The sequence below is a fragment of the Pelecanus crispus genome, chromosome 6, assembly GCF_030463565.1.
Source record: "Pelecanus crispus isolate bPelCri1 chromosome 6, bPelCri1.pri, whole genome shotgun sequence".
NCBI classification, from domain to species: Eukaryota; Metazoa; Chordata; class Aves; order Pelecaniformes; family Pelecanidae; genus Pelecanus; species Pelecanus crispus.
This window is the reverse complement of record NC_134648.1, coordinates 50,242,558-50,269,496: the sequence shown is the minus strand read 5'-3', so window position 1 is coordinate 50,269,496 and position 26,939 is coordinate 50,242,558. Positions and strand designations below refer to the sequence as shown.

Genomic DNA, 26,939 nt, shown 5'->3' with positions numbered 1-26,939 from the left:
TCCAGATCCCTCTGTAGAGCCTTTCTACCTTCAAGCAGATAAACGCTCGCGCCCAACTTGGTGTCATCTGCAAACTTACTGAGGGTGCACTCAATCCCCTCGTCCAGATCATTGATAAAGATATTAAACAGAACTGGCCCCAAAACTGAGCCCTGAGGAACACCACCTGTGACCAGCCGCCAACTGGATTTAACTCCATTCACCACAACTCTTTGGGCTTGGCCATCCAGCCAGTTTTTTACCCAGCAAAGAGTACACTTGCCTAGGCCATGAGCTGCCAGCTTCCTTAGGAGAATGCCATGGGAAACAATGTCAAAGGCTTTACTGAAGTCCAGGTAGACGACATCCACAGCCTTTCCCTCATCCACTAGGCGGGTCAGCTTGTCGTAGAAGGAGATCAGGTTGGTCAAGCAGGACCTGCCTTTCATGATCCCATGCTGACTGGGCCTGATCACCTGGTTGTCCTGTATGTGCCATGTGATGGCACTCAGAATGATCTGCTCCGTAACATTCCTCAGCACCAAGGTCTGACCAACAGGCCTTCACCTATTTCTTCACAGATTTTTTCTCCTTTTTTTCTCATGAAAAATTCTAAAGCACAGCCAAGTCTGGCTCTGTGAAGACTGGGATAAAACAAGTCTTTTGTTCCATTTAGTACAATTAACAGAAATCCTGCTGCATCTCCTAAGTATCACATAGACCTTAGTTTTCCAACAAACTGATAAGCATCCATGCTCTTACAACCTTAAGGATTTTAATGGTAACATTTTGAAATCTTCTGGATCTCTGAATCTTGTTTAACTTGAATATTCAAAATATTTCAAATACCACAGATGTTCCAGAGAACTAAATATTTTGGAGAGGATTCTGGCAGAAGAGGTCTATTTTATTGTTTGTCCCTCTTTCCCCCAAGAAAACCTGGCACCTAAATCACAGAAATCAGAGCCTGCTGATTACCAGTCTTCTGTCTTTTTTTCTGGAGCCCTCTGTATCCCTGCTCCGTGGACTATACAGATAAACAGATCAGATTCACTTCTAGCTTTAAGTCTTCATAATCTTCAATTCAGATCAAGCTAAAGCAGGGGAAAAAATCAACAGAATTTGTTTGTGCTAAGCAGTATTAGCAATTCCTACAGGAAATGCTTCTGATACAGTGCAACAGTCCAGGGGGAGACAGTTTAAATTTACTCATGGGCAAAGCAGAATTTTCTTCCAAAACGCTACAATGTTGGAAGATGTTTTGCTTTTCCGCTCATGGTTCCTTTAAGAAAACAATCAATCTTTATTGCATTAAGCTTATTTCTAAACCAAAATGGATTCTTAAGCCAAAGAAAGTAAAAGAGCAATTGAAGTTCTGAAAAATGTTGCTCCTTGGCCTAGATACCAATCATGATGATTTACTACCTCTTTGGTGTGAAAGAGAAAAGCCGAAAGGTTCCAGAAAATTACACTGGGCAGAAAGAAAGTACTTGCTTCCAGGTGGAATATTAATCCAACCTGATGTGCTGTCAGGTCTGTGAAGATGCTAAAAAGAATACCATAAGAAAACATTCATCTGTCCTAAATTAATGCCTAACGCTGTTTTATGAAGAGACACTACGGCAACAATGTTTTCTTCATTGCTTGTAAGTCTTAAAAAAGAATGAGACATTTTATCTAATGAGCAGTTATTAAATGAATGGCAATATGGTGATATTAATGATTTAAGAAAACGTTTTGAGATCAGTGCTGAAGGTTTAAACTGATTCCACCTCCCCTTTCCCTTACTGTAGACAGAATTTCAGTAGGAGAAGGGCTAGTAAGCAGTTAGTGTTTGATAGCTCAGTTCACCCAGTAGCCTTTAATGCCAGCTCCCTTTGAGTGTTTACAGATGCCCATACTGTCACTAAGATTTACATACAATTAACTGATATCAATATGGGAGGGGCACATGGTAGCCTGCTACAGCCTGCAAAGTCTACTTTTAAGAGCTGGCTCTTCTACTGACATAAACTGACTCAGTTCAATTCAGCCCCAAAACTCTTCTAGAGCTGATGCTGTGTGCCCTGGAAAAGGAGGCTCACATGTATCATGGAGAAGCTATCAATTGTCCCTAATAGCTAATAAAGGGCACAGATACTGCAAACCACAAAAGTTTCAGAAGTGTCTTTGTGATTGGGACACACTGAACCTCTTTAACCACTCCTGTTTTCAGGCAGCTGCACTTAAAAACTTGCAGTATACTAAATTGTCCCATTTTCACATTTCCTGAATTACATATTTTGCTCTGAATACTATGAAGTACAACTATCATTTGTTCACATTTTGTATTCAGCAAGGAAACTGAGACAAGCCTATTGGTAAAGTTCATATTTAGGACTAGAGCCTTCCCTCTTCCATAAATCAGGAAGGAATAACAACAATAAAGCTAGCTTTAGCATCAGGCCTGGTTATGGATAGCTATTTATTTTGTTGCATTACTGTAAGGCCATGTTGTGGTTTATGTTATGTAACATAGGGAATGTTTGCATTAAAATCAAACCATATTAAAAAAAATCTCTACTTGCAGCAGTTTTTATAAAACACTTGAAAAAAGTCCAAACTTGAAACCACAGATCTGGCTTATACAGAAATGAAACAGGATGGCCATGCAACCAAACAAAATAATTATAAGGCAGGTGATCCAGAATCTTTCTTTCTAACTACCACAACTGTTCCTCTTGCAAAGCTTCAGTTTTGCCTTCTGTAAAAAGAGGCGCTATGGAGGATTAATTCAAATTTGGGATTTTATTTTATTTGATGGGACTGAAGACTAGCCAAGTACTGACATCATTTATCTTTGCTTCAGCTCTTGGATATTATGCTTTTCCCTCTGCCTTCCCTGTTCAATAAAGTTGCATCTTTTGCTATTGAAGTCTCATTTTATTTGTTGTCATAGAATCATAGAATGATTTGAGTTGGAAGGGACTTTAAAGATCATCTAGTTCCAACCCCCCTGCCATGGGCAGGGACACCTTCCACTAGACCAGGTTGCTCAAAGCTCCATCCAACCTGGCCTTGAACACTTCCAGGGAGTGGGCATCCATAACTTTTCCGGGTAACCCGTTCTGGTGCCTCACCACCCTCATAGCGTAGAATTTCTTCCTTATGTCTAATCTAAATCTACCCTCTTTCAGTCTAAAGCCATTACCCCTTGTCCTGTTGCAACAGGCCCTTGTAAAAAGTCCTTCTCCAGCTTTCTTGTAGGCCCCCCTTCAGGTACTGGAAGGCTGCTATAAGGTGTCCCCTGATCCTTCTCTTCTCCAAGCTGAACAACCCCAATTCTCTCAGCCTGACCTCATAGGAGAGGTGCTCCAGCCCTCTGATTATCTTCATGGCCCTCCTCTGGACTCGCTCCAACAGGTCCATGTCCTTCTTATGTTGGGGGCCCCAGAGCTGGACTCAGTACTCCAGGTGGGGTCTCATGAGAGTGGAGCGGAGGGGAAGAATCACCTCCGTCAACCTGCTGGTCATGCTTCTTTTGATGCAGCCCAGGATACGGTTGGCTTTTTGGGCTGCAAGCGCACATTGCTGGGTCATGCTGAGCTTCTCACCAACCAACACCTCCAAGTCCTTCTCATCAGGGCTGCTCTCAATCCATTCTCCACCCAGCCTGTATTTGTGCTTGGGATTGCTCGGACCCAGGTGCAGGACCTTGCACTTGGCCTTGTTGAAATTCATGAGGTTTGCACAGGCCCACCTCTCAAGCCCTCATTTTCCCCTTAGTCCTGGATGCCCTTGACTTTATCTTCAATTCCCTCTGACCACATTGTTTGCTGGGAGCCACACCTGTCCTTCCATTCATCTCACTGTGGACTGGAGATAAAAGCTGACCTTCACACTGGAACTCTCCTCAGCTCACTGCCCTCATGACAAAAGACAACAAGGTCTCAGTAACATAAGTACTAAAAATAGGAGAGAGAATTATCAAGCAAGATTACAACAGCAAAAGTTACTCAGGCAACTGGAGTTGTTTCTAAGTTTATACTGCTTCAACCAAAAGCTTTATGCTGCTGCCACTCTATTTTTTCTTATCTTTTTTAGCCTAAAAAATGTACGGTCCTACTTCAAAGCGAAGCAGAACTCAGGCCAAAATCACTGAGAAATTCAGAGGCAAACTAGGAGATTAGAGTTTAAATGTCTGTCCACAAGGTGCAGCTAACAAGGGCCACTATGACATTAATCAGACTAAGGCAGACTTTGAGAAGTCATCTAATTCAGCCCTCTGCCCCAGGACAAAATCAGTAACATTTCAACCTCCGTTAGATTAATCTTTCAGTCCTGTCTTGGATGACTGAGAAAATGAGTGCCTTGCCCCTGATAATCTAACACAGAAGCACAATAGGAGCAAAACAAAAAGAAAACTCAGACTAGCAAAGGTGGAAGAAGGTTAATCAAACTTTTTCAAGGGTGCAAAAGAAAAAAAAAAAGTTATTCTTGTGAAAAATGTGATTCAGGTATCATTTTATATGAGCAGATTGTACTGAATCATTTCAGCCCTATAGAAGCTGAGGCCATGAGCATGAGATAAAAGCAGTCTGCTTTAGTTCTCTTTTGATTTATGTTGGAAAAGTGAACTAGTGTACAGTATAGAGAAAGCAGTTACCAGTTCAACCTTTTTACAGATATGAAACAAATTGGGTGTCTACATTACCAGATCTTTGAGATGTTTTGTAAGTAATGTGTAAATTATTGTTTTTTCATTGACTAGGTCCAAATTAAGCCTGATATCATGCAGCCAAGGCTAAAGTGACCATTAAAGAACAACTGAAACTACATATTGATCTTTCTGTTTTAAACAAGAACAAATTTCATTTTGCAGGAAGAGATGTGAAACAGAGATCAGAATAAAATCCACTGCTACTGTCCCCACATCCCGCTTCTTCGATTCCTTTGGGAAAGGTCAGGATCTGATTTATACAGCCCAGTGGGAATAAGCAGCAATAACCAAAGGCCAAAAGCACTTTATTTGTATTGACACTTTGAATTCTATTACCTCCCATTTACCTAGGGATTGCTTATCTGTTTTGTGGATTATGCAAAGTCAGGGCAGAGAAAAAGTAGTTTACATGTGTTGGGTTAGGCATTGGAGCTACATGAGTGCAGCTATTTTGCTTCCAGGACCAACGTGAGACTGAAAACAGAATAAATGCCTTTGCATCATCCAGGATCTGAGGTAAGAAAACTTGTGGCCTTCTACCTGCTTCATAAAGAGTCAGTGGCTCACTGTCACCCCCCTGCAAACAAGAGCAGTCAGGTAGACAGCTAGCTTAGGTCTGACACAGCCAGCATGGAGGTGGGGCTAGAAAGAGTACCGATTCCTGCAGAAACACTTGGGGCTCAGTGCACTGTGCTCCCTGTTCAAGAAGAGCTTCTCTTTACGTTTATCAGGCCCTACACTGAAACCGAGACTTCTTCTTAGAAGGTGCCAGCAGGCACTCCAGTATCTATGTGGGAATTGGCTCAGTTCCAGCAGGACTTGCAGTCTCTGCCTTGGTGCTGGAAGTGATGGAGCTGGGTTGGCTCCACCAGAAACCTGCAGATGTTTCTGGATCTCATTTTCCTGTGCATGTATTATCAGGGAGATAATATGGGGAGCTGAATATACAACAAATAGAGAAAGCATGTACAGTCCTTTCCCATGAATACAGTGCTGAGCATAGGGAGGCTGCTCAGTCGGTAACATTAATGACAGTAATGCCTATAAAGCATTTAGTCAAATGTCACCAGTGAGGACTGGAAAGCTAACCAGTTACAAATAACAGAAGGGCGAAAATCCTATGGAAGGGGGCAAGTTCTCTAGGGTGAGTGCCAGAAAATAACTAAAAGCAAGTAAGAAACTGATGAAAGAAGTTTATTAAGAAGCACTTCCTATCAAGATTTATTAGGCAGTGCTACAGTCTCCTCAGGGAAATTCTTGAATTATTTAAAATTTTACTTGATAGAGTGGTAGGGATATCAGTTGATTACAGAATGGAATAAATGAGACCAACCAGGCCTTTCCAGTCTCTAATTGCTACAAATCAGCGATCTTTGCCTTCTCTTGAAATCAATTCTTCTGTTTGCATCAGCTTAGAAAAAGGAAAAGAGAATTCCAGGACCCTGTAGTGACCCAGTAAGCCTTCTCAAAGACAGGTGCCGTTCACAAAGCCAAGCCATGAACTAGAGGCACAGAAAACATCCATACAGTGAAAAAAACATTACTGAACAACACTGTGTCAGAAGTAAGGTAGACCCGTGGGAAAAGGAACCTGTAGATTCTATAGATGTATTTTTCCTACTCCAATTTTTAAATCAATTTCTTCTTGGAAGTGACCTAAGTTTTGGAAATTGCTATGGAAATGCTAAGTAGTGAAGGGGTAAAATACCACTCAGCCTGCACATGACAGACTGTTATGCAGAGTGAATCTCACTGACTGCGAATTTATGGGGCTTAAGGAAAAACTACAAAAGATATTGCAAATCCAGCACTGGAGTTTTCAGTCGCCAGGGTACTCCAGGTACTCAGTAAACAGCAAAGATGTAAGTTCACTGACGCAGAAAGGTCTTCATACTCACTATACTGGAGAATATTTTCTATTTAAGTCCCTGAAGATAATGTAAATCGGGGCTTTATCCCCACTTCATTGATTGGCAACTGAGCCACACAGTGGTAAAAGCATTGCCCAAAACCACAGGGAATGGCATCCATAAAGCCAAGGCTGGGATTCAGGAACTTCTGGCTCCCAGTTCCATGACTGGTCCTTTTCATTTCTGACCATCCTTTCACACAGTTGCTCTGCTTCAGTCCACAGCACTAGATTTCAATGACTTTGTGCTTTCTAGTGCCTTTTAGTGAGCAGGGAGAAGGCTGATGTGGATGCGTGAGCCCCTTCTGTCACTGCACGTCAGCTGCATCAACCTGGGATTACAGCTGGCACTGTTCTTTCTGCGGGCAGTAAGATCAGAAAAGCACAAAGTTGTTGTTCAAGCCTCTGATCCCTCAGGCCAGATGTTTGTTTGCTCACTCTTACTGCGTGCGTGTGTGTGTGATGTATGAGCGGGAGACAGAGGGAGAGCCAGAGAGGGAGAGACGAAAGAGAATATACTAAAACAGTTCCATTTGACCAGGAAAACTGAAACAGACCTAACCCAGGAGAGAAACATAACTATATTAATGTCTGGGAGTTCACTGCACTGTGCTGTCTAGCAGGATTCTTACTTTCCAGCAATCTTATTTAGCCTGATTCTCCATCTGAGAAATATTTCTCCATCTTTCTCTGCACTACATCATACACCTACATTTTATGTATCATCAGATGACTGAACCAATAGTAAACCAATAGTAATTCATCTTACTCCAGCAAAGGAGAAATTAATCAGAAATTTTTGGTGATACTGCTCATGCTCGGTACCTGACATGCATACAATCATGGACCAGTGGACACAAACAGATGGGAACAGCTCATAATATTTGAGCATTCAGACAGTTAGGATAAACACGCTTTTGTGAGCAGCTGTATACTTTAGCCTGGAATTGTTAGCAAAACCAAGCTATCAGGATATACCTACATCTCTTATTATGTAATTACTATTCATGGAAAATGACATGGTGATGACTTTAGCAAGAAGCATGCTGGATGTCAAAGAGTTACAAGGAAAAAACCCATGGCTTGGATGCCCGTGTGAATGCAATACACCTCTTTTGCACCACAATATCTCAGGGACAGGGACTCAAAGGCCTGTAGTGAGTATAAGAATGTAATCCCAATATTCAGGGAAATCCCTTGGCCCAGGGTTCTTATATCAGATACAAACTAGGTAGAAAGATGCATCAGTGCCCTATGGATACTGTATCTTTGCATACTTTAAGTCATCCTGACATAGACCAAGTCTAGGATTGGGGAATCGTAAAGCTCATCTCTGCATGAGTTACACTACATGCCATACTACCATTGTCAAAGGTTAACTTGACTTTTTATAAGCATTTACTCTGTGCTGCAAAATTTCCCTTAAAAACACTCTAGTCCATAGGACTAAGCTAAGAGGAAAGAACTGAGGTTCGAGAATCAAGATCATCAATGGAAAAAGAATCAGAGAAATGGAGAAAAATTACAGATACCACTAAACTGCCTAGGTTTTGTTTTGTCTTGGTTTAAATTTGGCTGAGCAATGTGCTCACAATACAGCAGAGTCAATTCTATCAAATTCCAGCTGGAGAGAGAGTGGGAGTATTTCTACACAATCATGTCTCCCTGAATAAATTAATGAGGGAAAAAACATGATACAAACATGTACAGCTTATGTGACCTCATATTTCAGGTCACAAACTAAGCATAATAGTAGGACAATGTTTTTTTTTTAGAAGGACATCTTTTGGGGCATATTTTTGTTGTTGCCATGGTGGGTTGCTGTAATTCTCTGAAGCATCAGACACTTGGCTGCTCTCCAGCTCAAGAAGTTGATTAGATGAACAAACAGGCTCCGGGAGGATAGAATAGAAACCATCCCAAATCCAGGACCATTGGACAGAAGTGTCATTTTGACCATTAAATCAAATTTTCTTGTGATGTATTTGGTATTTGCCTGTAGATTTGGCATATTGGACATCTAGTCTGATTCAGGAAGGTGTAAGAATGATGCTACACTAATTCAACTAACAGCATGCAGCAATATAATACATATCTCTGTTCTTTTGGACAGCACCAACAAAAACTTTCCCTCAAATTGTCAGTAGTTTCTGACAGTATTTTCTTTATCCAGGCTATAAAAAAGATAAAGTATTTTGTCTAAATTAAAACTAATATTGCCTCTGTGGCTTGTATTTGCATGTTAGAAAAACATTTTATGTGACGGTTACGTAGCAGTAATAGAGACTGCTACACAAGACTGCTTCTTCTTCCTTCTCCCCTCCTTCCCACAGATCAAGGACTATCTATGGGATCCTAGGTGGGAATTAAGATGGTCATGGCTACTTGCTACTTCGACAGGAAGGATGAGTATTGGAAGTTCCAATACAGTCACTTGGTTTTTTCTCTCTATCTTTCCTCTCCTCTGTCCTCAAAGACAGAATTTGGAAGACAGACAAGATCTACAGGGCTTCCATGCAACTGTTTGGGGATAGGGGCAAAGTGGAAATGAATCACAGCACCATACATCCTGTGGGAAAGCAAAATGAAGTACATAGAAGTTAAACTGTGAGCATAGTAGCAACATTTACGTAACTTTTTTATCACATCAGATCCTATACCATCATCCAGTATGGATGCACATGCATTAACATGCATTAACATGGGTGTTTTTGCACAAATTCCAAAGCATGTTTGTCTGTTGGTGACACTATGTGTAGGTTTGTATCTCAGTGGATACAGGGGACCAAAACTGAGTGTTCATATCATGTAGCCATACTTATCTGCTTTCCAACCTTATAAATATATTATAGATGTTATGGCCCAGCACTGACAAGCTACAATCAACTTTTGATTTCATCAACTTGTCATGCTTTAATCATCCCTCTTGGCAGATCTTTCAACATATGTCACAGTACTGCCTTCAAAATGTGCTTCTCCAATGCTGTTTTATTAACCCTGTCTTTTTATATGTTTTAGGCTCATTATGAACTGCAGTAAATCTGTCAAAGGCACTTTACATGCCGTCTCCAATTCATGCTGATAGGAAGCATCTGAGAGCTCATTTAAGGCCCACAAAATGAGTACAATATAAAAAAATAAAAACCCACAAACAAGTGTATGACAAGAACCCTGGGGATCATATTCAGCCCACAGGGCTAATCAAAATTCAGTGCTCTTGTTCCTAACTCATTACCCACTCACAAGGGCATTTGGATAGGAAAATATTAAGACCACAGTGGGATCTGGCAGTGCCACAAAGAAATCCTTTCAGCTTGCACATCAAGCAACAGGACTTATTAACGACTCCAAATAGTCATTAATAAGCACAAGATCCATGTGCCTCTTCATGGCCACAACTGGATTCAGCCAAGCTTCCTACTATTATCTTGGTTTCAGAAGTGAGAAGGACATCATAACAGCTCAAGTCTGAAGGAGGGAAGGGATTGCTAAAGGGGCACAAGAAGGCAGAAACCAGATTTGGGGAGAGTAGGGGTGGAAAGAAGAGGGAATGAGAAGATGCCAAAATCACTCTGGAAGACAGAGGGAAGCTGGGGGAGGAGGAGCCAGGCTCTGCAAGCACAGAGAACTAGTTATTTCCTCTAATAAGGCTCAGCTACTAAACATCTGGAAATCACTGAAGTAGTACAACATGAGCCATACAGGGGTACTGTGCAGGGAGAAGTACAAACTTAGAAAGGAAGAACTTGTTGCAATGACTCTCATGTCTGAGTTAGCTCTGCTTTTGAGTTTTCCCTGTTAATGTCCCAATCAGCATTAGACTCTGCACTACTGAGCTCATGAGAACTAACAATCAGAATATTACATATTATTTACAATATCAGAGCACATGTCAGCTGAAGAAAGGATATGTAGTCTTCTCTTAAATCCTCCAGTGATGCTACTATTAGATCACCCAAACTTATCTTCTCCTTCTTGGTTAATGCGTTATAAATTAAATAAAGAAAAATTGGGAGAGGTAATATCCCATTAGGCCGATTGATAACAGTTAAAAAATACAGACAAGCTTTCAGAAACACAAGACCTTAAAAAAATTACAGAGGGAGAAAATTAACATTTCATTGATTAAAAAAATCAAGAAGAATTTATATATCTGGAAATGCAGCTGCTTTTTTGAACTGTATTGGACTGACTCATAAAGACTATCTGTCTTCAGTAATCCTGCCTTGGTTATAATTGAAGACTAGACTACTACAGGTATAACACATTATTCCTCTGTAATTAAGGAACTCTTATTTCCTAGAAGATTAGTGTTAACTCTGTTTCACAAATGGGAGGATTAAGTTACCCTCATTCAGATGGTCAGTAGGCAGCAAAACACAGAGCACAGTAAAGCTGGCTCCCCTGCTTTACTCTTGGGAAATCTACTGTCTCCCCATGTTCAGCATAAAGCCAGTGAGATGAACCCAAGCCGGCATGCACAAAGAATCTGGATGCAACCTTGTGAGACCTCCTGTTTCAAGGACAAGATGGAGACATATAAAAAAATCAGCAGTCATGGCTGGGAGCTGTTTTCTACAGCTCCCCTCCACGCTTTACATCAAACAAATCCCTGCTAAATTTTGTCTTTAACAACTAAAACAATCGCTGCATTATCTGAGGAAATTCCTCATCATAACAAGCTCTTGTGTGTTTTGTGTAATTCCTTTACAAATAACCTTGAGCCTTGTGTATGTCCTCAATATCTCAGGAGAGGATCTCACTTTCTCCTCCTCTCTTCCTCTCCTCCCTGCCTCCCTGTGCCCTTCCCCCCCCCCCCCCCCCCCCCCCCAATTATCTCTTGCTGTCTTCTGGGTGGTTATGTTTAATCTCAGGATTAGGCAGAAACCTGCAGTTTGCCTTGAACAGCTTATCAGCTTCCAAGAGACATTTACAGGGAGAGAAAGACTCCAGTTTTGATAGCAGTAATTGTATTTAGCTTGTACGATACAAGGCTATTTATCTCAGGGCTGGGAAATCACAGAGGGACAGAAAGAAAATGTTGCTGATAAAAACTAAATAAAACCAAAAAGAATGAAGAAAAGAAAAGAAACAACACCCTCCTCAAAGTCCCTCCAGTAGAGGAATGAGTTGGGAAATGGACTTCATTGAACAAAAAGATCATGCCACTTGTGGAAGGAGATTGAAAATATCAAGGGAAAGGTGATAAATGGCTTGAGTAGGACAAGAAATTACCTGTTTCAAAGCAGACTATGAAGTCTAGTTCAGCAGTCACAATTGTGTAAAACTCAGGGAATTTGATATGTAGAGATAGGTACAACCATTTTTAGAGATTCTGAGTACCAACATTCCATTGAAAGACAGCTGGAGCTGTGGATACCCACATATCTGAAAATGAAATCTGTTTTTTATTTTTCACAGAAACTTACAATAGCACCCATCATAGGTTGCAGGGTGTCATACAAAACTTAATATTTAAACCAGCTTCAGTTTCCTTGCTTATTAAATGCCCTTTTCACTCCACATTTGCAGTATTCAGTCCGCTTTCCCCAAAACACCTCCATGTTCCATTCCTCCCACCCCAAAAGCCCTGTAAAATCCCTGATACTGACTTAAGTCAAGTTCTGTTTGGCCTACTGTACTACTGCATTTTTAAAATGCCTACAATAGTTTTGGGTGGGTATTAAAGAAAAAAAAAAATTAGGATCTAGATATTTTGAATCTTATTAGGCTGCAACCAATATTCTAATTTGGTACAATCGAAAGAGCATGCAAGCAGGGCAGAGTTAGCATCATCCCACAGAAATACTCAGTAATTTATTAAAGTATCCAATGGTCTTCAACAGCAATATAAACCCCACACACACATTTCAATTTGTATCCTTTTAGTCACAGAAGACTTTTATAGTAAAACAAGGATAAGATGGAACCATGCGTATCATCCAAGTGTATCAAAAGGGGAAGACCAACATAAATATTTCACTTGTTTCCACCACCATAATTCCTTCCCTACAGTTAAAACAGATAAGACATATAGTATCTATTAAATCGACAATATATATATGTTGTATGTAATTTCTGCTGTTCCAAAAGTAACTTCTTGGAAATTTTCTCAAAGATGAGAGGTCATAAAGTAAAAAAAAAAATTAGAAAAAACAATAGGGATGAGATTCTTTCTAGAGCTTATGTCTCATCACCTTTCACTTATATGTAAAACTACAACCTTTGCCAAACATTCTCTTATACTCTGGGAGTGAGTCAGTTTAGGACAGAATAGAATAGAACAGAATGGAAAAAAACAGAATATTTTTCAGTTAGAAGGGACCCACAACGATCATCTAGTCCAAGTGCCTGACCAATTCAGGGCTGACCAAAACTTAAAGCATATTATTAAGAGCACTTCCAAATGCCTCTTAAGCACTCAGGCATGAGGCCTGTTGACCACCCCTCTAGGAAGCCCATTCCAGTGCTTGACCACCCTCTCAGTAAAGAAAGGTTTCCTTGGGAGGCGGTCCTGAAGGGCAAAGGGGTCCAGGAAGGCTGGGCCCTCTTCAAGAAGGAAGTCTTAAGGGCGCAGGAGCGGGCTGTCCCCGTGTGTCGTAAGACCAACCGGAGGGGAAATCGACCGGCCTGGCTGAATAGGGAGCTTTTGCGGGGACTCAGGGAAAAAAGGAGAGTCTACCGCCTTTGGCAGAAGGGGCGGGCAGCTCAGGAGGAGTACAGGGATCTTGTTAGGTCCTGCAGGGAGGAAATTAGAAAGGCAAAAGCCCAGCTAGAACTCAATCTGGCCAGTGCTGTAAAAGACAATAAAAAATGCTTTTATAAGTACATCAGCAATAAAAGGAGAGCCAAGGAGGATCTCCATTCTTTGCTGGATGTGGGGGGGAACATTGTCACCGAGGACAAGGAAAAGGCTGAAGTACTTAACGCCTTCTTTGCCTCTGTGTTCAACAGCCAGACCGGTCATCCCCAGGGTACTCAGGCCCTTGAGCAAGAGGATAGGGATAGGGACCAGAATGGAGCCCTCATAGTCCAGGAGGAAGCAGTTAATGGCCTGCTATGCCACCTGGACGCTCACAAGTCTATGGGGCCGGATGGGATCCACCCGAGAGTACTGAGGGAGCTGGCGGAGGAGCTCGCCAAGCCACTTTCCATCATCTATCAACAGTCCTGGTTAACAGGGGAGGTCCCTGATGACTGGAGGCTTGCCAATGTGACCCCCATCTACAAGAAGGGCCGGAAGGAGGACCCGGGGAACTACAGGCCTGTCAGCCTGACCTCGGTGCCGGGGAAGATTATGGAGAGGTTCATCTTGAGCGAACTCCACAGGCAAGTACAGGTCAACCAGAGGATCAGGCCCAGCCAGCATGGGTTCACAAAAGGCAGGTCCTGCTTGACCAACCTGATCTCCTTCTATGACCTGGTGACCCGCCTGGTAGATGATGGAAGGGCTGTGGATGTCATCTACCTCGACTTTAGCAAAGCTTTTGACACCGTCTCGCATAATATCCTCCTCGGGAAGCTGGCAGCTCACGGCTTAGACAGGCATACTCTTCGCTGGGTAAAGAACTGGTTGGGTGGCCGAGCCCAGAGAGTAGTGATAAATGGTGTTAAGTCCAGTTGGCGGCCGGTCACGAGCGGTGTTCCCCAGGGCTCTGTTTTAGGGCCAGTCTTGTTCAATATCTTTATCAATGATCTGGATGAGGGGATCGAGTGCACCCTCAGTAAGTTTGCAGACGACACCAAATTGGGTGGGAGTGTCGATCTGCTGGAGGGTAGGATGGCCCTGCAGAGGGACCTGGACAGACTGGATCGATGGGCCGTGGCCAACTGTATGAGGTTCAACAAGGCCAAGTGCCGGGTCCTGCACTTCGGTCACAACAACCCCATGCAACGCTACAGGCTTGGGGAGGAGTGGCTGGAAAGCTGCCTGGCCGAAAAGGACCTGGGGGTGTTAGTAGATAGCCGGCTGAACATGAGCCAGCAGTGTGCCCAGGTGGCCAAGAAGGCCAACAGCATCCTGGCTTGTATCAGGAATGCTGTGGCCAGCAGGAGCAGGGAGGTGATTGTCCCCCTGTACTCGGCGCTGGTGAGGCCGCACCTGGAATACTGTGTCCAGTTTTGGGCCCCTCACTACAAGAAAGACATTGAGGTGCTGGAGCGTGTTCAGAGGCGGGCAACGAAGCTGGTGAAGGGTCTGGAGAACAAGTCTTATGAGGAGCGGCTGAGGGAACTGGGGTTGTTTAGCCTGGAAAAGAGGAGGCTGAGGGGAGACCTTATCGCTCTCTACAACTACCTGAAAGGAGGTTGTAGTGAGGTGGGTGTTGGTCTCTTCTCCCAAGTAGCTAGCGATAGGACGAGAGGAAATGGGCTTAAGCTGCGCCAGGGGAGGTTTAGACTGGAAATTAGGAAAAATTTCTTTACGGAAAGGGTGGTCAGGCATTGGAACAGGCTGCCCAGAGAGGTGGTGGAGTCACCATCCCTGGAGGCGTTTAAAAAACGGGTAGATGTGGCACTTCGGGATATGGTTTAGTCTGGTCTACCCTTGATTAGTCTAGAGTGGGCTTGGTAGTGTAGGTTAATGGTTGGACTGGATGATCTTAAAGGTCTTTTCCAACCTAGATGATTCTATGATTCTATGATTCTAATGTCCAGTCTGAACCCCTCCTGGCACAGTTTTGAACCATTTCCACACATCCTATCACAGGATACCAGGAAGATCAACACCTCCCTCTCTCGCTTCGCCTCCTCAGGAAGCTGTAGAGAGCAATGAGGTCGACCCTCAGCCTCCTTTCCTCTAAACTAGACAACCCCAAAGTCCTTAGCCACTCCCCACAGGACATGCCTTCCAGCGCTTTCACCAGCTTTGTTGTCCTCCTCTGGAAACATTCAAGGACCTTCACATCCTTCTCAAATTGTGAGGCCCAGAACTGCACACAGTACTCAAGGTGAGGCCGCACCGACACTGAATACACCAGGATAACCACCTCTTCCGACCGGCTGGCTATGCTGTGTTTGATGGACCCCAGGATGCAGTTTGCCCTCTTGGCTCCCAGGGCACGCTGCTGACTCATATTGAGCCTGTTGTCAACTAGGACCCCAGATCCCTTTCAGTAGGGCTGCTCTCCAGCCACTCCTCTCCCAATTTATACCTGTGCCCGGCGTTACTCCATCCTAGGTGTAGGATCTGGCATTTGAACTTACAGAATCATAGAACTGTTTAGGCTGGAAAAGACCTTTAAGATCATCCAGCCCAACCATTAACCTAACACTACCAAGTCCACCACTAAACCAATTAAGGGTAGAGAAATAAATTCATGTTTCCCGGCTTGGTGGCTGGATTAATTTTAATGAAAGTAAAAACTAGGAATCATTAAGGTTGGGAAGGATCTTTAAGACCATCAGTCCAACCATCAACCCAACACCACCATGCCCACTAAACCATGTCCCAAAGTGCCACGTCTACCCGTTTTTTGAACACCTCCAGGGATAGTGACTCCACTACCTCTCTGGGCAGCCTGTTCCAATGCTTGACCACTCTTTCCATGAAGAAATTTTTCCTAATATCCAATCTAAACCTGCCCTGGTGCAGCTTGAGCCCATTTCCTCTCATCCTATCGCTAACTACTTGGGAGAAGAGACCAACACCCACCTCGCTACAACCTTCTTTCAGGTAGTTGTAGAGAGCGATAAGGTCTCCCCTCAGCCTCCTCTTCTCCAGGCTAAACAACCCCAGTTCCCTCAGCCACTCCTCATAAGACTTGCTCTCCGGACCCTTCACCAGCTGCGTTGCCCTTCTCTGAACACACTCCAGCACCTCAGTGTCATTCTTGTAGTGAGGGGCCCAAAACTGGACACAGTATTCCAGGTGCGGCCTCACCAGTGCTGAGTACAGGGCGACAATCACCTCCCTGCTCCTGCTGGCCACACTATTCCTGATACAAGCCAGGACACTGTTGGCCTTCTTGGCCACCTGGGCACACTGCTGGCTCATGTTCAGCTGGCTGTTGACCAACACTCCGAGGTCCTTTTCCCCAGGCAGCTTTCCAGCCACTCTTCCCCAAGCCTGTAGCATTGCATGGGGTTGTTGTGACCCAGCTGCAGGACCCGGCACTTGGCCTTGTTGAACCTCATACAGCTGGCCTTGGCCCATCGATCCAGCCTGTCCAGATCCCTCTGTAGAGCCTTTCTACCTTTAAGCAGATAAACGCTCGCGCCCAACTTGGTGTCATCTGCAAACTTACTGAGGGTGCACTCAATCCCCTCGTCCAGATCATTGATAAAGATATTAAACAGAACTGGCCCCAAAACTGAGCCCTGAGGAACACCACCTGTGACCAGCCGCCAACTGGATTTAACTCCATTCACCACAACTCTTTGGGCTTGGCCATCCAGCCAGTTTTTTACCCAGCAAAGAGTACACTTGCCTAGGCCATGAGCTGCCAGCTTCCTTAGGAGAATGCCATGGGAAACAATGTCAAAGGCTTTACTGAAGTCCAGGTAGACGACATCCACAGCCTTTCCCTCATCCACTAGGCGGGTCAGCTTGTCGTAGAAGGAGATCAGGTTGGTCAAGCAGGACCTGCCTTTCATGATCCCATGCTGACTGGGCCTGATCCCCTGGTTGACCTGCACATGCCTGTTGAGCACACTCAAGATAAGCCGCTCCATAATCTTCCCTGGCACCGAGGTCAGGCTGACAGGCCTGTAGTTCCCCGGATCCACCTTCCAGCCCTTCTTGTGGATAGGCATCACATTGGCAAGCCTCCAGTCATCTGGGACCTCCCCTGTTAATCAGGACTGCTAATAGATGATGGAGAGTGGCTTGGTAAGCTCTTCTGCCAGCTCCCTCGGTACTCTCGGGTAGATTCCATCCAGATCCATAGACTTGTGAGTGTCCAGGCAGTGTACAGGTCATTAATTGCTTCCTCCTGGATTATGGGGGCTTCATTCTGCTCTCTGTCCCTGTCTTCCAGCTCAGGGGTCTGAATATCCTGGGGAAAAGTGATCTGGCTATTAAAGACTGAGGCAAAGAAGGCATTAAGTACCTCAGCCTTTTCCTCATCCTTGGTGGCAATGCTCCCCCCCACATCCAATAAAGGATTTGTTAAATTTCATCCCATTAATCATAGTCCAGTGCTCCAATCTGTCTAGATCCCTCTGCAAGGCTTCTTGTCCCTCAAGAGAGTCACCAGCACCTCCAGGTTTGGTACTGTCGGCAAACTTGCTAATGGTGCATCCAACTCCTGCATCCAGATTGTTGATAAATACATTGAACAGAACCAGCCCTAGAATTGAACCCTGAGGAACACTACTGGTGACCGGTCAGCAGCCAGTTGTAGCCCCATTCACTATAACCCTTTGAGCCCTGCTGTTCAGCCAGTTCTTCACCCAGTGCAGTGTGAATCCTTTCATCTCACAGTTGGACAACTTGTCCAGAAGGATGCTGTGAGGGACAGTATCAAAAGCCTTATTAAAATCCAGAAAAACTACATCCACTTCATCTACTAGGTGGGTGCCCTTATCATAGAAGGATATCAAATTAGTTAAACAGGATTTTCCTTTTGTGAACCCATGCTGACTGTGCCTGATGACTGCATTATTCTTTAAATGCCTTTCAATAGCACCCAGTATAATCTTCACCACAATTTTTCCAGGAACTGAGGTTAGACTAACAGGTCTGTAGTTCCCTGGGTCTTCCCTAACATCCTTTTTGTAAACTGGAACAACATTGGCTAGCTTCCAGTCAGCAGGGACCTCCCCAGACTCCCAAGACCAAGGTAGATGATCAAGAGGGGTCCTGCCATAACATCCACCGGCTCCTTCAGTACTCCTTCAGTTTCCTGGGAAACATATTGAAAGAAGCAAGAAGGAACTCAGCCAGCTTTCTTCCCTGTCTCACATAATGTGCCTGATACTAACCAAGCAATTCAAGATCTTTCCACCAAGTAAATGAAAAACATATTGTACCAAGAGAGACTTCATGCCTTTCACATTTTAGATAGGTAGGACAATCTACACCATTATCACTTTAACCTGTGCTTCTGGAAAACGTTTTATTTCAGGCAATGGCAGGTGAGAAAGAATGACGTTGTCTCACATAGACTACTAAAGATGTAGTTCAGTGAAGTCTTTAAACCGGCATAAACCACCCTTGCTGAGAAAGGAAGTAATCTCATCTTTCCCCATCTCCTGACTGATCATTTCCACTCCCATGTGGCCACTTTTCCTGGGCCAGTTACATGGTGAATGGCATTGGTAAAGTGATCCCCCTGAGCAGAAGACAAGAGAGAGCCAAAATCAGAAAGTTGACTATTTAAGCAACATGTGTATGGGAAGGAGTAATGAAAGAATGAGCTCCTCTGTCCAGCTCCAGTTGTATACTATGGTAAGATCCATCTACACCAGCATTTTGGTTTGAATCAGGAGCATGCCTCCAAGGTGTACCTCCCAACTCTCCACTTGCTACACTTTGATTCACATACTGAAATACTCTCAGGAAATACAAACTGAATTCCTTTCAAATGAAATTAAACCAGAAGATACGCCCCACCTGTTCAGGGGCATTCAATCCTTGGGACTGGAACTATTCTGAAGGAAAACCTCAGCACAGATATCAGGGTCTCAGAAACAACTTTTTGTTTTATAGGTATGTACTTATCACGCCACAGCACTTGCCAGAGCAGTCAAAGAGTCCCTGGAGCTCTGCTGTCAAGAGCTAACTGTCCAGCTCTTCCTAAAATCCAACTTCCTCTCAAATATGTACTTGAGATAGAGAATGAACTAGGTGCACAGAGGATGAAAACTTTTTTCTTTTATTCAATACCAACAGAACTGCAAATTAATGTCATTAGAAAGGGCAGAGACTCCTAAAAGAAGGCTGAGAGATCACTCGAGAATGATAAAGGGGAAAAATATAAAATCTGTTTTGGGTGGATGAAGTACTGAATCCTGATAAGGATCCAGTTGTTTAATGCTGTCCTATTTCTTATTTTCAAAATGCATTAATAAAATCCAGGCTACAGTTCATTTGCTAAATCACGTATTTCTTTAAATGACAACCTCTTCCTGCCTTTTGCCTCCCTTCCTTTAATCTTCTCCTTTAAAACATTATTCCAATTAGACTTTATTTTGGTGTCACTGATACTCTTGCTTTACAGCTTCTCTTCACCTAGTTTTGTTTTTTTTTCTACTGCAGAAAATGTAGTCAGTGCATGGATGAATGAACAGGAGTATCAGGCTTGTTTCCATGTACACTGCAAATCTGGCAACACACAAAGTATTTCTTTGTAAGCAAAGACAGTGGACAGAGAAAGAAAAATCTCCTGTCTAAGAATCAATGAAAACTTAGGGTCTGAGGTATTCCAGTTCTGTGTCAAGACAGAAGATTTGTTTTTAACTCTTCTGAGAATTGCTGACTCCATCCCAAACCTCAGAATTCCTAATTCAAATCCTTCTATCTCACTGTAAAGTGCCTCAAATTCGATGGGTTTCACTGTTATCTGAAAAACATGTCAGATGCTTCCTCTTCCTGAACTAGCTTTCCTATCTTACCTACTCTTCATCCAAAATGACTCCTACTTCATCACTAAAAAGATTTATTCAGATATAGAGAAGGCTCTCAGCAAGAACATAAAAACAAGAAAATACCGGTGACCAAGTACAGCGTGTTATCTGGGATGTATACCAAAGGGTGAAGGCATGCGAGACAACAGAAGGGAGGCAGTCATGGAAAACTGTACTGTAGGGCATAGAAGTTCATATGTATGTTAGCAAAAGGTATATACCCTGCCTGAGAAATACATTGTGATGACTAACTTAATGAATCAGGCATCAAGGAATTGGCTATCAGTACAGCCTATGGAAAAAGCCCATCTCCTTACTGTGTACTTGAGGGAGAGAAGAAAGGGCAAAACTAATGCAAATAAATCTTAAATGGCTCAATGGTTTTGGCTGAACTAAACCATGACAGCTGAATTGCAGATAGCAGCTCCAGTGCTAATGCTGCTATTTGTGATCTCCCAGTTGTCAGGAGCTTTGTCTCAGATACCCGTACCAGGGCACTGTTCAGATTATATTGCCCAGTAAGAGAAACTCTGGCAGGGTTGGAATGGTACAAATGGTGAGAGAGCATCCCTAATGATTGGGATTATTTCAGTCCCAAAGCTTAGCCAACCTTAGCTCCAAGTTAATTCCCTCCTTTACCATTTCTCTCGAACCCTTTTCCTCACAAGGAAGCATAAAGCTCATGTTGCAGGTGACCGTGATGCAACTGGATGCTATAAAAAACAAAATGTCAGTGCCCAAATTGTAAGTTTGTTGCTTTTCCGTTTTCCTTCCAGTTACTTGTCTTCTATTTGAAGTTGCAAAAATACAGCTTTGGAGTCTTACAGTCCCATTGGGCTAGTTTCATTTAATTTCAATTTAGCTGAAGACTGTGTTTTAAGGAAAGCCAATATTCTCTCTCTTTGCTCATTTAATGAATATCCCACTTTTATTTGTACTTTCCATTGAGCAAGTAATTATGAGTCTAATGTATAATCCTTCTGCAGGTAATAAAACTCAGAGAGGAGCATGGAAATGCCATTCAGAATGCCTGAAGATTGCACCACATGTGATGAGGAAGAAGATACTTAAGCTAGTATATAAAATTTGCAAACACTAGGCTGTAGGACTGTGCAGAAAATCAAGTACATGTGAAATTGTTCATATTTCAGACACCACAGTGTGCCCAAACATGCATGTGATACAAATATGATGTTTTTTAAACACTATAAATAATTGTGTTTCCACAATTGAAGTGATCCTGTGCATAAAATGCAGGAGTCCTTAGCCATTATTACACAAGTTTGATAGGAACTGCAGTTTCAGCAGTCTCCAGCTGAAACACGCTAGATTAGCCTGGGTCAACACAACCACAGGGCTTTTTACAGAGTTGAAACTCTGCTGAACACTGGCGTGGTCTTGCACTCAGTACAAGAAACTTGCAAGTTTGGTCTGTGAAAGACAACAAATTATTCATTTCAAAAGCTCCTATTTGGTCTTCTTTTAAACCATTAATTGCCCAGAAAATGGAACTACTAAGGATTGGTTTCCTGTAGTTATTGGCTCATTGAAGCTTTTCCTGAATCCGAGGCATTCATTATGCCCCTTTATTATATGGATATTCTGGTATTTAACATGAATTGAGATCAAGCCACAGTCCTTTCCTCTGGGAGGGCTGGAACACTGCCCTCCTCCCTTGTTTGTTTTCCCTGGCCATGCAGGATCTTTTTTTTTTTCACTTTTGCCCCCTTTTTAAATTTGGCTAAAAATCGGTTTGAAAGAAACTGCAAAAAATAAGGCAGACACATGAACACGCACAAAGTATGATCCCATAAGCCTTATTTTCTCAGGGACAGGCTGAAAACTTCATCATCTACAAACAGTGAGAAACTGAAATACATGCATGGAAAGGAAAAGGTGTCTGGAATATAAAGGTGTCCTTTTCCCTTGGGGTACAACTGCATATACTCAATACTAGGCCAGAACATAAGATTAATGTTGTTTCTGTAAAACCATACATCTTCTAATGAAAACACAGGAATATCTTTAGCCAAGACAGAAGCAGAGGGTACTGAGGTAGTCTCCGAGTGTGATTTATTTTCCCTTTTAAAAAAAAAATCTCTAAAGCAATGAGCTGAATATTTTGTTTCTTTACACCAGGGACTTACTACAGCAAGTAATATAACAAGAAAATTTATTCATGGGTTTTTTACTGACCGTAATTGGCTGCCAACTGGATCAGAGGTATTTTACCACAAAATAATTGATGAAAGGAGTAGAAAAAAGATGCTCAGTTTGGGCCTCTCCTAGCCACACTCCCCTCTCTAACCAATGGATAGCAGTGCTAGAATCTAACTCAGCATGTCTGTTATGGTGTTCTTTGACAGCAATTATTTCACAGAAATAAGGATAATTATTAAAATGTACTCTTTTGCATATACATCACCAAAACACTGACAGTGTCATGTTGAATACGTGGTAGAGAGCACCACAGGATAGATCACTCACATTAAAAACTTTCTTGTGCAGTTTCTCAGTGAGTGGAAGAGATGAAATTATCCCCTTGGAGTAATTTATTAGTGTAACATTGCATAAACAATTAGGATATTTCTCATAATTTGAGATTAAGTGGCTTGTGGGCAACACATACACAACTAGCAAATTGCGTCATATTTATCACAGAATCCTTCCTTCTGTCCCAGGTCAGTTATGTACAACCTAGAAAGGAAGAACCGGAAGTTGCTTAGACTTAATACTGGAAACCAACAAGAAGATCATGGCCTGATCTTAGACAACAACATGTGAATAAGAGGAAAGTGGTTAACATTGGAATTTTTTCCTTGTGCTCCTCCTGCCTTTTGTAACCATCCACATCAGCAAGCCTCAGCTATCTTGTAACCATCTTTGTAACCATCCACATCAGCAAGCCTCAGCTATCTCAGCTATGCACTGTTGGCTTCACATACAGCAATCTGTTTCTCACTTTGAGTGAGTTTGACCTTTTTAGCATGGTGACATATAGTATCATGAGGTTGTGATTTGCCTGTGGTGCGATAAAACAGGGGACAGTGACTCAAGAGCCAATTGTTCACTATTCTCGTGGATTTAGGGTGATGATTTCCAAAGAGATACTGAATTGTTCCACCGCATTTTGAACTAGTGTCAACTAAGAGTTGACAGTTTTGGCTAGATTGTGTGTCAACCTTTATATCTGAAAACCTAAAAGAGAGAGTGAAATTCAGGTAATGAAATATTATGAGGCAAGCATAAGGTCTGTTCAAATACTTGCAAATTAATCTTCCACATTCCTTACACTTCAACTCTGTATCTATATAGACAGTATCTTGGGTGTGGCTAGAGTCACCTCTCCTTTTTGTAAGGTCTATTCAAAACTCTTCTCCCTTAAATAGTTAGAAAATATCACAAGTAGCAAAACCAAGTTTGTTGTCAAATCAGTTTGTAACTCTCTGCAGAACTGGGATTCACTCAGAGACCTCTGAAATATGTGCATCATATCACACAGTTGGCATGCTTATTCTTTCAGTGTAAAGGACCATTACTTTGTTTTCCAAGAGACAAAATATGCACCACTAGGCTGGTCAATTTGTTGTTGAGATGAAACAACAAAGATTTATATAGCAACCAGTTGTTTTTAAACATTAGTTCCTAGGCATAGACATACTGAAAGAGAAAAACAATGAGAAAAAGATTATGTACCTGTTGGGTAGTGTTCATTCACTGGCCAGCTGTCAACCTGAAGTGTGGCATTGCCACCATTCCTGGTAAAGCGTACCACATGGTATTTGCCATCATTTACAGGTGTGCTTTCCTCTTTAATAGAGATGTCCACTGTGCCAATATTGAAGACTACACCAATCTTGCCTTGCTCCTAAAATAAAAGAAAAAAGAAAGAAATGCTTGTAAATTGCTGCCTATTAGGAGAACATTCTTGGCCTATAAATCTCTAATGGGCAATTGTGCCAGTAGATGGCACTGAAGAATACACAGAAACATCGTTTTTGGCTTTGTCAAGACATATCATTGGCTCTGCTTCAATACAAACATTGTCTTTAGCGCTCTTTACAGCATTCACCTGAACACAGCGACTCATTTGTTCCCTTAAAACATCACAGAAGACAGGTGAGAAATCAGGCAATAAAAACCAGGAGATGTGGATAAATAGTTATTTGAGCAACATCTCTACAGATTATTAGTAGTTACTTGTTCAGTTGTCATCTGAAATGCAGCCACAGGCATGCTGTATCCCAACTGTTTTGTTCTGTTATTCTGCTTGTGAAACAAACAGCCCCCACCACAAAACAAATAACTGGGATCCAGCAGGGAGAACGCAGTTACAAGATGGATGGAATTAGAAGGGAGCAAAAATGTAATTAGCCAACTTTGACTTTGACCATCTGAGGGAAGCTAATTGCTCCTAAACCAAATCGAAAACTTTCCAGACTTTCAAAAGACAGGACTGGCCACAGTCCTTTACTTTTCTACATCACACCCCAAGGAGTGCCTTACCAATAAAGCAGTCCTCCATAGTGTTTTCCCCAAACTTTCCACCAGTCACTGACTGGAAGGGAAGAGCAGGCAAAGCCAGTTGTACTAGCCATAACACTTCCTCCTGCAGCTCCCCTCATGTAGTTCCAAGTAACCATATTCAATGACTTCAGGTTGTAAAATACACATGCAGAGTATATTCAGATTAGATTTCCACATTTAATACTACTGATTTAAACAGTGCCAGAAATTCCCGTCACTGTACAATATACAATTAACAGGAATGCATCTTCAAGCCCTCAACAAGGAGAGGCACAGTACACTAGTGTCAACATTTGTGAAGGCGTATTAGGTGTACTGCACAGATTCAAATCTGGTGCAGACATGCAGAACTGAAATGTATCATATAGGAAGCCAGTACATTTGCTAGTCATCCATACTATAAAATTGGAAATAGCTTTTTTAACTGTCTCAATAGAAAAATCAAGGAAGAAACAACAACAGAGAGTAGATGGCCAACTCATATCCAAATATAGCCTCTTCAAAAAAAACCTGAGGTATACTAAAGTGGCAAGAGACAATTTTGTTACTGTTATCACCTTACATATCTGCTTGGTGGGCAGAGGATGCCATCCTTCAGGGCTGTTACCCTGACTGACTTCATTACATTCACGTTAGCAAATCTCAGCAATAAGAAAGTAACATCTCCTCTTGTACTTGAGGGCAACCTCAAATTCACCTCCTGGATTTACTCCTGTCTCCTGGTATTAACAGACCTTTTCCTTAAAACCCACGCCTTCCAAATTCTCACAGAGGCCTTTCCTGACTCCTGCTTTACCTTACATTTCAAAGTTTACTCATACCAAAATACTCATCACAAGTTCTTTATGTATTCAATATCCTTCTTTTTTTGGGCTGTTTTTTCCTAACACCATCCCCCCTAGTCCTCAGACTACAACACTGTTATTACGAAAGGAAAACAAACAGTTCTGTAGCTGAAGAGGCCATTAAAAAATTTGGACTGTGCTTCAACTACTTGAAGTTTAGCCCTATAACAGTAAGCGCCCTGGTTTTTCTCTTGCTATAATGGTAAATTTTAGACCATTTGAAAACAATCAACCTTTCTTCTCTTATGCTACCCCAAAAATAAGGGAGTTTTCAGTGAACAGAGATTTATTTCAGGTAAAACCATTGCTGGCATAGCTTTACCGCTTCTTTGACATATGAAGTAAGTGATCTCCCAACACTGTTTTAGTGTATCTTTTGCTGGCAACCATATAATTATCTGCATAGCAACTAGCAAAGAGCAAGCGATTAATTTTTGCTCAAAGAATGTCTACTGACCAGGTAACCTGGCTGCTGACTCCACATGGTTTTGCAAGGTGCTACCTTACAACCAACCTCCCAAACAACCTCTCATACAGCTTCTCAATTGCCATCAATACATCAATCTTCTTTTGCAAACTGTGGCCACTCTGAGAAGAGTCCACCTTGGTGAAGGACAATGTGAGCAGGTAAGATGAAGAGCTGCACCTTGTCCAATGGAACAGATCAGCACCACGACAGAATAGGACAGGATTAAGAGGTATTCAGCAGAGTGAAAGCTGCATACCTTCAAGCCCTACAGGCTTAAGGAGGCAGAGATAAAAACTTGCAAGTGGGGAAAGGGGTGGTGGGAAGTTTAGCTCATCTCCCCTGCAGAAAAAGAAAATGTTTCTGATCTCTCCTTTGAGGAAAAGGAGATAGTGCCTTTTGCTCTGGAATGAAAAACCCTATTTAAAGGACTAGTGATAACCTATCGATAAGAGGGCAAACTGGGAAAGAGATAAGATTCTGGAAATGGACGACTGCAAACCACCAGTGGCATTTAGTCTTCTGAAGAGAGGAGGAAATGAGCAAACTGGTGCCCTCCCCATCCCAAGCAGATTGCCACCCTCTCCCACAGCCAAGGGAACACCACCCTTTTAAAAATTTGTCTAAAAAAAAAATCATGGGCCTGACTGAAGGACTACTCCAGCTTTCTCCAGTCCCTCCTTGGGCAGAGCTCTCTGTGACTCTTTAACACGAGTTTTGCAGAAGCGCAACTTAATGCCAATTTTGATACTTTTATTTGGACTGAGTAGGAGCTTGTCAGGAAAATGGTTCTGTTCCAATTACCAGGATAAAACACAATATGCTAAAAGCAGGGCTACTGAAGCCAAACTGCACACACAGACTTCAAGATATAGTATATTCATGATATTTTATATCTCCAGGGCACCAGACACTATGAAAAAAGCAACAATTAGTTATGTGTTCCTC

The 26,939-nt window shown here is 42.5% G+C and overlaps 1 protein-coding gene across 30 annotated transcripts in view; it reads right to left on the bottom strand.

Moving 5' to 3' along the window:
• The window catches only part of NRXN3 (neurexin 3), a 1,006,895-nt gene that overhangs the window by 121,822 nt on the left and 858,134 nt on the right, over window positions 1-26,939 (bottom strand). For all 30 annotated transcript variants that reach the window (XM_075711856.1, XM_075711855.1, XM_075711861.1 and 27 more), the window contains one exon: window positions 23,850-24,021. In XM_075711856.1, the coding sequence (XP_075567971.1) occupies window positions 23,850-24,021 (172 nt within the window). The remainder of the gene's footprint in view (window positions 1-23,849; window positions 24,022-26,939) is intronic.